At 44.3% G+C, this 14,044-nt stretch overlaps 1 protein-coding gene across 2 annotated transcripts in view; it reads right to left on the reverse strand.

Moving 5' to 3' along the window:
* pex14 (peroxisomal biogenesis factor 14) overlaps positions 1-14,044 on the reverse strand; it is a 59,406-nt gene that overhangs the window by 18,706 nt on the left and 26,656 nt on the right. For both annotated transcript variants that reach the window (XM_076276080.1, XM_076276079.1), the window contains exons 3-5: positions 12,892-12,976; positions 3,807-3,938; positions 339-424 (exon numbers count right to left, since the gene is read on the reverse strand). In XM_076276080.1, the coding sequence (XP_076132195.1) occupies positions 339-424; positions 3,807-3,938; positions 12,892-12,976 (303 nt within the window). The remainder of the gene's footprint in view (positions 1-338; positions 425-3,806; positions 3,939-12,891; positions 12,977-14,044) is intronic.

The following is a 14,044-nucleotide window of genomic DNA, read 5'->3' on the forward strand; positions in this document are numbered from 1 at the left end:
CAGGGGGTTGTTGAGGAAAAGGACTTAGGTTGGGATGAGGTCATGTCCATGACGCACACCAGACTAGCCTTAGCAACTAGAGATGGGGGTGATCTTCACTGCACATTTTGGGCTAAACAGCCAATTACCTACTCAAACAACCATACAGGCTAACAACGGAAAAAGAACTTTCCCCGAGGGGGACAAAGACTTTGCACACTACTAAACTATAGTGGTGTTAAGCACACACTCAACAGGCTACTGAGCACAGCTGCTGAAAACTGACAAGCCTGTTCCCTTGTTACAATCTCTTGCGTGGACCTAGGAGACATTGATGAATGAGTGGGGGGGTGACCTACCCGGTAGAGGTGATGAAAGCCAAAGGCCATGCCAGCCATGATGATGGCCAGAGCGCCGTAGTCTCTCCATCTGTACCCTGGAGCACCTGTAGGAGGACACGGACACAAACAACAACAGATGAGCACACAACGCCACATATTACTCTTTCTTAAGGATGACAACAACTCAAGCAAGTTGTCATACTTGCAGCAGTTATTAAAACCGCCGCCAGCTAGAAGCAAATGTAAATGCAGGTGGGGTGGGGCTGGGGGGGGGGGGTGTTGAGAGTAATTGAAAAATGCAAATGCTACATTTATTTTGCTTGTGATGTTATAGAGTAAGCTGTGTTTTAAACCATACTGAGCAAGACCGTAATCATCCTCCGAGAATGCCAAGAGGAATTAATTTGGGTTTGGTTTTCAAAACAAACAAATAAATGGTTTCTCGTCAAAACTGACAAAACAGCTGAGTTTATAGGTCATACTGTAGATGTTGAATGAATCATGACAGGTTTTGCATTCAGACACAAAATGCTGTTAGCAGAGCAAGGAAAAGAATGCCTATTTGATGAACAGTATGAGCCAAGGCTTGGGCTACACCTGCACCTGCTGTATACGTTACATGAGGAGGCTGAGAGTCTGTTTGAGTCAACATGGGGAGTTTAGTCAGTGGAAATCCCCCTCCATAAAAAAAACTCCCATTTCTTTTCTTATATAAATATCCCTTTTCTCGCACTCATTTAGCAATGATGTCACTAGCGAGTGTTAATGAAAGTTCAGTTGGAGAGGGTTCTTGTCATGAGGATTGCCTGCACTTTAGCAAAGTCACTAGCAGCGTAGTACACACCAGGAAATGCAAACCACATCAAACCCTTCTCACATCCCCCTCTGCTCTCACCCTTTCTCAGTCTCTACAGAAGGTTTACCCAGCAAAAAAGTGAGAGAGAAAAAAGAAAACAACCAAACCTGCCCTCGATATAAAAAAGTAAGCAACTCCCGCAGCATAAACTGACAAGAAATGACAGCAGACATTTGCTTAAGAGACAAGCAAGTCTGTCAGGACTCACACGAGATACAAAGCAGGTCCTAACACCTGTGCATACCTTGCACCTGAATAGGTCATTGCCAGGAAGCCAGACACTATGAGTATGAATCAAGAAAAACAAAATAATTGCAGTGAAACAAAGTGTGAATGATGCTAAATAAAGTCAAAGGCCATATCCTACTGAAAAAAATTGTGCATAAACAGCCACCTAGTTCCTGACTATAAGAACCTTATTAAATACTAATTAAAGATTCCAGAGACACCAGTCATGCCCTATTTCAAAGACATCAGTTAGACAATATGCATTACTTGTCAAATGGTGAGAAATTTAGCAATAACATGTATGGTTTCCCTATACTCCAAAACTAGAAGGGCATTCAGTCAGTTCAGACCTCCGAAAGTTAAAGAAAGAGAAAACATTTGTGGATCCACCCCATGATTTGGATCCACTTCAGACAAACAAACCACAACGAAAAACATAACCTTCTTAATAATGGAGCAAGTACACTTTGGCCAAATTGACTCCTCGATTTGTTTTTGTAATTTCTTTCATGAAGGCAAATCGTGTTCCTGATGCTTTGAGGAAAAAACAAGTCACCACGGTCGATTTAGCAGCTGATTAAATTTTTGATGACACTCATGCGATTTGACGTGTAAATAAAATTCTGAAGTCATTCCCTTTGCTGTACGTCGTTCGAGGTTAGGCCAGGTGATGTTCCTTGCCTCGGGGCACTTGCACTTCCACAGCATATTCAGGCAAGAAATCCCAAATACTCCAATGCCAAGTTACTCATCAGATTCTGTCATTCCAGCCCAGACAGTAAACAAGTGCATTTCATGAACGTTTCAAGCTGTCCCTCGGGTTTTTGGCAGAGCAGGTACAACACAGAATGAGCTGTGGCATGCGAAGGTTGAGGACTAACAAAATTCACAGGACATTCGACTGAATTGGGCCTTTACTGTGGGCTTTGCTGCAATTTTATTACTTAAACACACACCAGGCTGGAAGGTAAACAGACCTGTATAAAATAAAACACCTGCTTAATGCCAGGATAAGCTGCAGGACCTAAAGAGGGTTTAAGACGATGATCGGCTTTAAGGTCTAATGCAAGTTTAGAGCTGAGATGTGCCAATGTTTCCAGATCCATGGCTGGTTGACAAGCTGCTACCACTGCTGCTGAAGTGGCCTTGGAGGGAAGGCGTTAGTGGGGGTGGGGTGGGGTGGGGGGTTTGAGTCCTTGAGGAGGATGGCCATTCCTCTGGACTCTAGGAGGCCAACCCCAACCCCAGACCCAGCCTAGCAAAGCCCATCTGAGTTCAACGCGACCCCTCCCTCCTACAACCCTCTCTCTCACTTCCCATCTCGCCCACTCTATGGGACTGCTTCTTTTTTGGTCACTTACGGTGTGAGGCTAGAGCAGTCCATTCCCCCCGTTTTTCCAATCTCCTCTCAAATTTATTGGGTTCAGAAGAGGCCTTACTGTCCTTCCGCGGGTTGAAAATAGAGATCAGAGTATCCATTACTCCGACAGAGATGGATGCGGGTCCCCGCGTATCGTCCCCGTAACAAGGACATCAAAGAGAGGTGGCCCCCTCTTCTCAGCCTGACCCCCGTACAAGACTCGCGGCACTCACCTCATTATGCACTTCTCTTATAGCCGTTTTGATATAAAACCCCCCACTATAGTCGGGCTGGAGCCTAACTACATGGCCATCCCATCAACATCACTTTCATTACAAAACATGAGATGCCGGGGAGTCAAGGACGGTGCAGTAATAAATGAGGGTGGAATACATCTGGAATCATTGTCATACGGGTTAAGCATTATGCGGACTTTCTGCATTCTGCATTGGTAAATCAGGCGGTAGTAGCTGGCCGGCCGGCTCATAACCCGCCGTGGTAATAAAGATACTGGTCGGCCAGGCCCTTTCCTGGGTGGCCTCGAGAGGGAGGGCGAGAGAGGGAGAGAGAGATGGGATTGCGGCAGATCAGCGTGATGGAGTGGTCAGGATATCACATGGCCCACATTGTCATAGAGTCGGATCGGAATTAATTACAGGCCTTTGCAAGTGCCGGAGCTATGTGTTACTGTGTTACAATAACCACAGCTTTAGGAAGTGGCAGGCAGAGACTTACTGTATGCATTTATTGTAAATATGGCGATGAATCGAGAGGACTGCGGAGTAGACTGGAGCAATGAATTATAACCAGGGGTTAGACTGTTTAGTCTGTTCTTGGGCTAAACTCAATGGGCACACTTGCATACTTCCATTCATGGTGCTCGCAAAAATGACCCGTTCCAAAGCATTAGGGGCACTTTGGTGGAGGCCAGCTCCTTTGGTCTCTCACCACGGTCACAGTAAATCACTGTGTTCGTGGGGAGTGGGGGGGTGCAGGGGTTAGTGGTTACGATGCATGTAGAGTTGAGCAGAAGGGCACTCACTGTGTGGTATAGGGGCCAGCTGGGAGGGGTGTATGAGGTGGGGGGGCCCCAGGGGGGTGGGGGCCAAGGCCTGCGGCTCGTCCGTGACGCCCGCGCGCTGGATGGCCTGCTCCACCTCCTCATCTGTCAGACCTGCACAGAGAGACAAAAACAAGAAAACAAAACACCATCAGATAACACCAGCACTTTTACAACATTTCTGATTTTATCAGTACGGTTGCACAGCACATTGATGACGAAAAAGACTGCTTTTAGTTGGTAAAACACAAAAGATTCACCCCTTGAAAAAAAAAAGAACGATTTTTTTAACTTCCCCCTCCAAACGAATGTTTCAGGGAGTCTCAAATGAATGCATTAGCGCTACTCTCCATCTGTCTTAATGAGAATGCAGGTTGATTGAAATTTGCTGTCTAGCACTGCTGTTACCCACACAGGGCTGCTCAGCACCTTACACTATGCACACACCCTACACTTACAGTAACAACACAATAACCGTCCCTAAGATGAGCCAAGGTGCTGTCCATGGACATTCAAGGAGGACACTACCTGCTAAGGCACAGGGCTGTCAGTACGGAGCCCATGGGGCCAGGCTGGGAGAACTGAGGCAGTCCACCTCCAACACTATATTTCCCAGGTGGAGCACTCATAAACCCTAGCCAGAGAAAATGCATTATTTTAATTTCTTCATTGTAATGTAAATGTATTACATAATTTTGCAAATGCCAATATAATTTAATCTTCAGATCTTTTTTATAACGATTTTAGGGATGATTAAATTGCTCAGAAGCTCCCTGCTGGAACATGAGAGAACGGGGAGGGATCTAATATTAACATTTCCTTTTGTGTGAAGACGGGGCTTTATGTTTCCAATGCCACACTCAGTCACTGGTGTCTTTTTCGCCGTTATTTGGCATCAGTAAGTAAACAAGTAATGATATCCATGGTGATGGAAACAAACCCTATTACTGCTCCATTTCGGCACTCCTGGCAAGAAAATCTACCCTGAGTGGGAACTTCAGATAGAAAGCAACACATTAATTAAGTACATTCGCCAAGTTATTTAGGAGCGAGCTGGCTTCAATTCCGCTTTTTTTTTTTTTTACTCAGTATAACCTACTAGTTCAAGACACATCACATCAAGGGGGCATCCATTCTGCTGCCCTGACCTTCTGTTTGTCCAGCGAGCGCTGGGGGTCTGTCACTTCAGTCTTTATTTATTTAGCTCCGCACCTAACTGAGTGGGCTTTCCCTCTTCATGCTGCATTTCTCCTCTGTCAGGGCCCTGCTGAAAGAGCTGTTTACTACAGCCGCTCCCAAGGGCTTTGGGCCCATTCAATTCCGGCAGCTCTCAAGCTCCGCTGCAGCGAGGGAGGCAGGAGGGGAGAAAAAGGCAGAGAGGATTTGCTCCGATTGAGATGTTTAGAAGAAAGGGAAGGGGGGGGGGGAAAGACAAGACAGACGTTTCTCCTCTCTCTCTCTCTCTCTCTCTCACACACACACACACACACACAAACACACAAACACACACACCTCCACCTGCCGGTTGAAATAAACCCATCAGACACCGAGCAGGCGCGGATGCCCATGAGTGTGGGCAGGCCGGAGGCGGCCCTGGGGAGGGAGAGGGGGGATTGGAGGGCTGAGCCTGCAGCCTGACGAGACAGACACCTGAAGCACGTCACAACCGAGTTTCCGGATCAGCACGCGTCCTCGGGGACGCAAACTGTTGAACTCCACCACATGCCGACGCTGGTGATAATGATGACGGAACCAGGCGCTTGCTTGGTTGAACAAGGGTTAAAACGAGTGCAGTGAAGATGGGAGAGCATGTGTTTCTGGAAAGGTGGTGGCTGAGGAGGCCGGAGGGGGGGGGGGGGTCATTCCCTGTTCAGCTGTGTCTCGGCTCTCCGGCACAAGGGCGTTAATGTAATTTATACACCGCCACCATTTTCATTAAAATGAGCATTTAGTCACTTTTATCACTCTGGCAGAAAATCCTGAGGTTAAGGTCAAAGCCACAAGGAGGGTCTTTTTATAAGAGGGGAAGAAAAAAGAAAAGAAAAAAAATCCGTTTTACGGTTGCACAGCAACCTGGAGGCCTCTCGGGGACTAAAATGGCCATGAAAATTGTTGAATAATTTAGGGCAAATATTGGCCAGCCTGTCTTGCATGGCAGTCAAGGGTGCCAGGAACCAGGCGAGTCCGAGTGCTGAGCTGGCGCAGTCGGTCTGCACTCGTTGTCCAATAAGCAATAACGTGTCCCTGGACCCATCCATTCATCTGACCACAGTAGACTTGGTGGTGGCAGAGTATTGAGTGAGACATGGATGCTCCTCCGCTCTTACCACATAGCAAACATACCCCTGGGAATGTCACATTTCCTACTTTCACCTTGCAATGTGAGATGCTTATTTTTTTTTTCTTTATTTTTTTTCTAAACCTTGTTTTCTTGAAGTGCATTAACAAAGAAAATGTGTGCACACGTTGTGTATTTGGATGTATGCTGTGTACAGCTACCAAAGGCTTTTGCTGCAGATGAAACAAATTTGATGCATGCAGATTCATTAAAAAATGTGTTTTTGTCTTGTCAAATTTAAGCTCACTCATCCATTTCTTTTGCTCTGATCTCTTTATTAAGACAACAGGGTGTCGAAAATGAAAGGCCCTTTTGAGATGCATTTGGAAACAACAAAGACCACGAGGTGAACCCCAAGTTTTACATATTAAAGGAAAAAACGGCCATCGTGAAAGAAAACCCTGAAATTTATTACGGTTTCCCAAACCTGTGGAGTGACCCTTCAAACCCCCATTTCAGATCGACCCGCTAAAGGATGACCCCCCCCCCCACACACACACACACACACACACACACACCCTTCCAGCTTCAGACATAAATTAAACCTAATGATGACACTGTAAAAAAAAGAAGAACAATAATGGAAAGCTATTCTGTATTTCATTATACTGCATTATTTGGTGCACCTGATACACGCACACAGCCTGTTTATGAGTCACCGTATTAGCAGATGCTCAGCCCAAGCATTTGCTTTGACCTTGCCATTCTCATTGGGGCATGAAATTACGGTGGTGGCACCTCGATATTACAGCTATAAATACTGTAAACTGCATATCTGGGCTACGTTTTCTATTGTCTTTCAACATAAACCTGATCGGTATTTATTTAAAGGAAAACCCATTGCTCCTCCCGTTATTTACAGCTCTATTTTCGAAGACCTTCTTCTCCGCTGTTTTCTTTTTTCCCCTCTTTTACTTCCCTCGATTTCTCCCCCCGCCCTATAAGGCAAGGAGGCGACACGGTCAGCCATAAAAACAGCATTTCTCCAATTCTGGCACTTCTGAACTTTATGGGTTAAGAACAAGCTCGAACAACCAATTATAAAATTGCTTACTAAAATATTTTGGGTGCTAAAAGGTGAATGCTGTTTTACTGTCCTACAAGGACTGAATTATTAAGTTGTCCTTGAGTGAAAATTACTTACATTTTGAATATGAAATCATGGGTTGAGGGGGGGAATATAATATAATAATAATGTCAGGGGTCATAAATAGATGGAGGTCAATGGGTTATGGTGCGGCTGAAATGCAACTTTGGCCCGTTTCTCATGCAGGCGTTTGCATGGCGAGATTTCGCATGTCAGGATTGTGTCCCCGGGAAAGGAGTGGGGGCTGCCGCACAATTGCTTGCCCTAAATAATGACCACTCTCATAGCTTATTCATTTATGTATTAAAAAAAGTGGACTCTGCTCTCATTTCCCTGCTTTATCGCCTTCCCGTTGATGACAAAGTGGGCAGAGAGCCGGGGCTAGGTGGCGCCGTGGAGTAATTTATAACCACATCAATCCCTTCGCCTTCCGCGCAGGCCTTGGTCATTGCCATTTTTGTCCGAGAGGTGAGTCAAATAACCTCCCTTGCAAACATCAGCCCATTAATATCAGGGATGATGAACCATACCCTTACCTTCATACCATGAGTGTGGTGTTCGACCGACAGAACCTCTCGGTCCCCGATGGCCTTCCATCACCACTGAGCACCGCACAGAGGAGGGTTACGACTGGACGGGTCATGAGTGCCAAGCCCACATACGGGTCAACATACGGGTCAACAATATCAGATTTGGGGCTCAGGCCCGAAATCAGCTTCTGTTCCTTTCTTACAGCTAGAGGGCTGAAGCAGCACTTATTTACTACCTGAGAAACGAGACCAGATGTGTGTATTTTTCTGTGTAGAGTCTGAAGTTGTGATGTGAAATGAAACGGCTTCCCGAATATATAGTTAACCGCTGATGATCCACGGATAACAATGAATGCAACCTACACCCAGGTCACATGCGATGCCAGCTGCATGCAAAACATGTACTTGCGCACGAGACGCCGCAAATGAAAGTTCTTGTTTTGAGACATCATTTCACAGTGACAGCAGGACGGTCTCCTAATCAAAGCAATGCAAACGGCAAAGTGTGCGGAAAGGCAGAGGAAAAAAGGTAATTGTCAATTCATGGTGTGAAATTATCCGTTTACATAACATTAGCACATATTTGGCGCGTGCGTATCGAAACCAATCACACATCCCCTTGAAGGAAGCGGCGTAGGACAAAACGGACAGGAGAGGCATCCTGCACAGCAGATTGGAGCAGAATAGTGCGTGTAAATAATAATAATATCTGCAGGAGAGATTATTGTGTAAGGAATCGGCAACATGTAATCAAAGTGCAACCCATTTTCCTCATCATCAGCTACTTCCCACACCCCACATTCACAAACACACACACACGCACACACACAAATACACGGACAACACCCCCCACCCCAGCTTCTTCTCCGGCTATCGGAGGAATCCAATTTAAATTCCTCTCCACCAGGAGATGGTATTGTTTTATTTTATGTGAGCTTTGACATTTCTCGCGGTTAAAGCTGAGTAAAATCAGGAAATATTTACATAAATATGACATTAAAGCGAATTAGAAATTAGGATGGACAGTATATTTGGGCCAGTGACTCTGTGAAGGGGGGTGGTGAGGGGGTGTTATGGGTGGTGGTGGTCGGGCGGAGGGGGTTGGTCGTTGTGACTGCTTTGGGGTGTGATTGCAAGGGTGCTCCGGGGGTCACAATGCTGAAAGCTGAGAGCAGTGGCTTTATAAAGAGAAAAATGACACAACTCGTACATCTGTGGGGGCATGTGTAGCTTTCAGGAAAATGTTTCATTATGCAGAAGCATATGCTGAAAGAGCACAAACAAAACAAAACCAGAAACATCTTCCCCATCGCCTGTAATGGTCAGAGACATTTGTAAATACATAATTTATAGCATGGTTCAGTTAAAAGACATGACATCAGCCTAACAGATCCAGATTTAATGTTGAATGAAGCAAGACTGGCTTTTGAAAATCATATGCTCTCCCCAGCTTTAGTAACTTCTTGTGGCAATGTAAAACTTTATTCTTTTAAATCCTTTATGCAGCAAGAGGAATATGCATGAACAAGACAGAATCAGTTCTGTGGTTCATTTTGTACTTCATTTTGATTACAGTGACCTTGGTCTAACCCTTAACTTAATTAATGGGTATTAGTCATAAACAGGGAAAATGAAAGGTCACCCTCATAATCATCAAGCTGTCGTTTCTTGGTACTGTATTTACAGCATATGATGGACCACTCCAAAAATGAAACTAAATTCTAACTTAAAATAAATGACATTAACTCATTCGAACATATGCAAGGAAAACATGCCGGAAGAGGCTTAGATAGACTGTTTGCGTGACGCTGGTTAAGGGAAAAAAATTACACAAGATTTAATAAAGTGAAATTGGTTCAAGATTAGTCAGCACTTTGCCTAGAAGATTAGTTTCCAGCCTACCCTTCAAATTGCCCGAGCTGTGATACAAAGTGATATAACACAGTGACATAATTACATTGTTCAAGGTGAGGCTCTTGTAGCTGTGGCCTTCTGCTGACACAAGGCTATTTTCACAGAACATGCAAATGTATGGGGCCGTTCACCCTACAGCACAGCCGGGCTATTCAAAGCTGTCTGGGGCACAAGATCATCAGCACAGCACACCAACAACCCCCACCCACCCACCCTCACCAACCCCCCACATGCGTGCTCAGTCCCTCTGACCACGACCAAGACACTGAGTCACTGCTATTGCCTGGCTGGCATGGGAACAAAACACACTGCTCTTCTCAAAGCACTGGCATGCCCTCTATGACTTACTTTTAACGTTGGTGTTTTTTTTTGTTTTTGTTTTTTACTCCAAAAGTGTTTTAAGTAAATTGAAAAGTGCATTATGATAGAAGTTTAAAAATATATACCCTAAGCTTAAAAACACCACACAGACAAATTTTGCTTCTAAAGACTTGACCATGTGCCTTTCTTGGCAGCGTTTCTCTGCTATCAGGCGTAGTTCACTGAAATGGCCCGAGAAGTGTGAATGTCACATGAAAGTCAGCAGCGCGATGGATGGAAAGCTCCATCTTCCAGAATTACTGACGGCATGGAAAGAAGTAATCAAATGATATTTCAAGAGCTGAAATGAATTTCCCCCGGCCCCCGGCAGCTGTAAACAGCGATCAGCTCGCAGTTGTATCAATAACCTCACGGTTACAAGGTTCGGTAATTAAAAGGCTAGTGACCCGGAAAGTGTGCCCTCATTCGAAGATCTCCAAATGTCCATATATATAAAAAATAAATTACAAAAACACCACTGCTCACAACACCAAATTGGAATGGCAATAGAATGTGCCTCACCCTTCAAAACGTATAGATCTATTGACGCTCCTCTAATGCCCCAGGGGTGACATTGTTTTGATGGTCCTGGGTGCACAGCGCTTCTCAATCATGACTGTCCCGGCCATATATTCAGATCTAAGTGAGTTTTTAAAATGAAACTGTGATGCATTTCTCTCTAATCTCACAATAAAAGCTGTCAGATCCCGATGAAGTCGCCAGAAATAAGTGTCTGTGGATTTTATTGCTGCAGACCAAATTGCACTGCTAGCAACCAAGAAAAACAATTTCAGACACGCTCTTAGTAAGAAGGGTAGAATATAAAATGAACCACCACTGAAATTATCAAAATCCTAGACATTTACATTATGTTGTGATCACTTTCAGCACTTTACTTGGCATATACAGTGACTTAACCAGTGGCATTACCTGCATAAAATATTGTCATTTAGACGTCACAGTGCATCCGTCTAATACCAGCATGATCACATCCCACTGATGGAAATAATAAGGTAAACATTCAATTCAAACATTTGAGGACTGTCAAGCAGGCACCAGTCTAGAGACACACCTTTGTGCTGTTTATGTTTGTTATGTCTCTTTCCCTGGCCTCAGTTTGTACAGATGCACCCATATGCTGCTTTTGAACCCACTTGACTGGGGAAATTGACCTATTAAAATGTGGCAGCATGCTGGCATATAAATATTTAATGTGCTAATAGAGCCCTCGGAGGAAAACATTTTAGAACGATTTTTCAGGCATCCTTTTGTTTTTTAACATACATATAACCTGATAATGTTTGTAACATAATACAACGTTAACGGAAAACACTTAGGCTACAGGAAACCTAAAGACCATCGTTTCATGTAAACCTATTACATATTCAACATGGGCAAACGCAGCTCTGAATTATAAATAAAGCAAGAATTGCAGCTAATGAGAGACGCAGATCAGGGGGGAAAATTTCAAAAGATATGGGGAGTCATAATACACCACTCACGTGAATGATAGCAGCCGGCAACAATAGATTTCATCTCTGGTTTCCTCCACTGATCATGGAGCTTTTAGGCTCACTTTTCACAATGCCACTGCCGCAATGCCCGAGGCCCAAGTCCCCGAGCTTTTTGCAAATAATTAGTCCCAGTCGTATACAACTGTTACAGCAAAGGATCAGGGAAAAAGAAGAGAAAATATGATTCTTATATACAAAAGTGTGTCTGTGTATGTCTGTGTGTGTCTGTGTGTTTGTGAGAGAGTAGAAGTACATGAGAGGCCCGAGCTGGATATAAAGCGAGTTTAACACAAACATCCCCCACACCGAGATGACACCCAGATCCATGTCGACCTGAGCATGGAGAAGGAGGCCAATTTGGAAACTGGAGGACTTCACTCTTTGAAAAGAAGCTCATTGGACTTAATGGATTACAAATAGTCTAATCATAACAAATGATTAGAGTGGCGTGGTTTGCAAAAGCATGGAAATTTGCATTTTGATGGAAGCCAATGTTAAATATCTGACCCTTGCAGCCCAGAATGGAAAAAGACTTGCCATGGTAAAGATGGGGCATGAAATATATTTACTCATCTGAAATAACTGGACAATTTTCCGGTTAGATGTGGTTCACTATTTATAAACCGCAGCCACTGACAGCCTGGCGCACAGATATTTTAAGACAAAATATTTATGATCACAGCAAAGGAGTCATCTGGTCGATACAGCCTAACTCTCCACAGCACGCCCTGCTATATTTATGATAACAGCTAAATTAAGTAAAAGCCTTAAAATGCTGGGAGGTACCATAATTGACAGTTCCAGCGTAAGTGCAAGCAAGGTTTGTCAATATTAATTTTCTGTTTGCCAAGGAAGCGTCCCAACTAGTGGGTCATTTATCCATCGGGGCAGGGATCGGGCTCTCTCTGCGGCCAAATCGACCTGTACCTGACCCCCCAGGGCACACAACCAGGGGCTCGACCTTTGACCTCTGCAGGCAAATGATCTCATCAGATTAACATTTCTTGTTGCCTATATGTCTCTCTCAAAACAAAAGTTGTGCCACAGAGGGTGTAAGGGTGTGAGGGTGTGTGTGTGTGTGTAAGGCCGTTTGGATTATACATGAAAAAAGATGAAGCCGCGTGGCTCAAAGAGTGGGAACGATGAGAGAGGAATTTGCAGAAGAGTGGCGTGCTGAAAGAGGCGCACTGTGAAAACAGCCTGTATTTTGTCAATTCACAAGCACACTAGGGGTGGGGTGAGTTCCACACAATGATCAAGCCTCAGAGATAAAATCCCACAACAAACTGCCATTTGTCTAACACCATCAAATATTGAATCTCACCTTTCTTCTTCAAGAATGCTTTTCGGGTGGCCAAGGGACTCTGACGAACTTTCTGGTTCTGCAGAAATTTAACTGCTGTTGCAATCTGTGGAAGAGTGGAAGACAGAGAAACACAAGGCTATTTAACTTACTTTTTCCCCCCGCAAAACGTATCCACACACTGCACTCAGAAGCAATTAATGGGAACGTCTGTCTCACATGTCATAAAATAAGCCACACTCTCTCTTATAAAACACAAGTACATTAGCTGATTTGATTGCTTCGAGTCCAGTGAAAAAGTTCCTTCAGTGCGTCGAATAGGAAGAGAGCCGACCACCTAGCCACTTTAGAGATAAATCTGGTGAATGTGCGAATCAGCAGTTATAAAATTAGCCCATCAAGGTTTGCTGAACAAATGGAGGATGGAGTTTAATTTGCCATTATCCTCTTTAAGACAAACTCCAAATCTTAAGTGAGCGCGGGTGAAAATCCATACTTAATGCAGACGTGGCCGTCTGGATCTAATAGCTGCAGAATACCTGCCTGGGAAAAAAAAAAAAAAAAAAAACAGGCCAGCCAGTCTTAAGGACGAAAATGCATTATGATCAAATCACTGGGTCTCGTGCTACGTAATGACTAAGTAATAATGCAGCAGGAAATTAAATATGGTCAGAACACGTGTAGTTGTTAGTGCCTGGCGTTCATCGATTCGGCCATGTTTTCCTTCGAGGTCCACCTTAATTTGCCACTTAAAACACTCTTTTCTACGAATTAAGAAAGGAGGGGGCAAAAAGAAAAAGAAAAAACACCCCCAACCTCGAACACCATTAAAAGTGGAGTTTGAAGAGGGACTAACAGGGGAGGGGGTCTTGAAGTGGTGCTTTTAAAATTGAGATAAACATGAAATAACATCTGGCAGGCCGGGAGGGGGAAAGAAAACGCACACTCAGGCCCTTCTGGCACTAAGATGCGTCGTTATCGCACCTGTGGTTCCCGTGATTCAATTGTAAAAGTCATCCCTCTAATAGGTTGAAAGGTTTTGATTACTGTTCTTTTCTTTAACCGAGGCCCCCCCTCAAAAAAGAAAGACATAAAGAAAGAAAGAGAGAAAGCAAGAAAGAAAGTGATTGAGCGCACTGTCTCTGGTAATTCATTTTGGGTAATGCATTGCATA

The sequence above is a fragment of the Alosa pseudoharengus genome, unplaced genomic scaffold (assembly GCF_046254945.1).
Source record: "Alosa pseudoharengus isolate Yale_2024_CS ecotype anadromous, Long Island Sound unplaced genomic scaffold, YU_APseudo_1.1 YU_APseudo_1.1_scf_9, whole genome shotgun sequence".
Lineage (NCBI taxonomy): Eukaryota > Metazoa > Chordata > Actinopteri > Clupeiformes > Clupeidae > Alosa > Alosa pseudoharengus.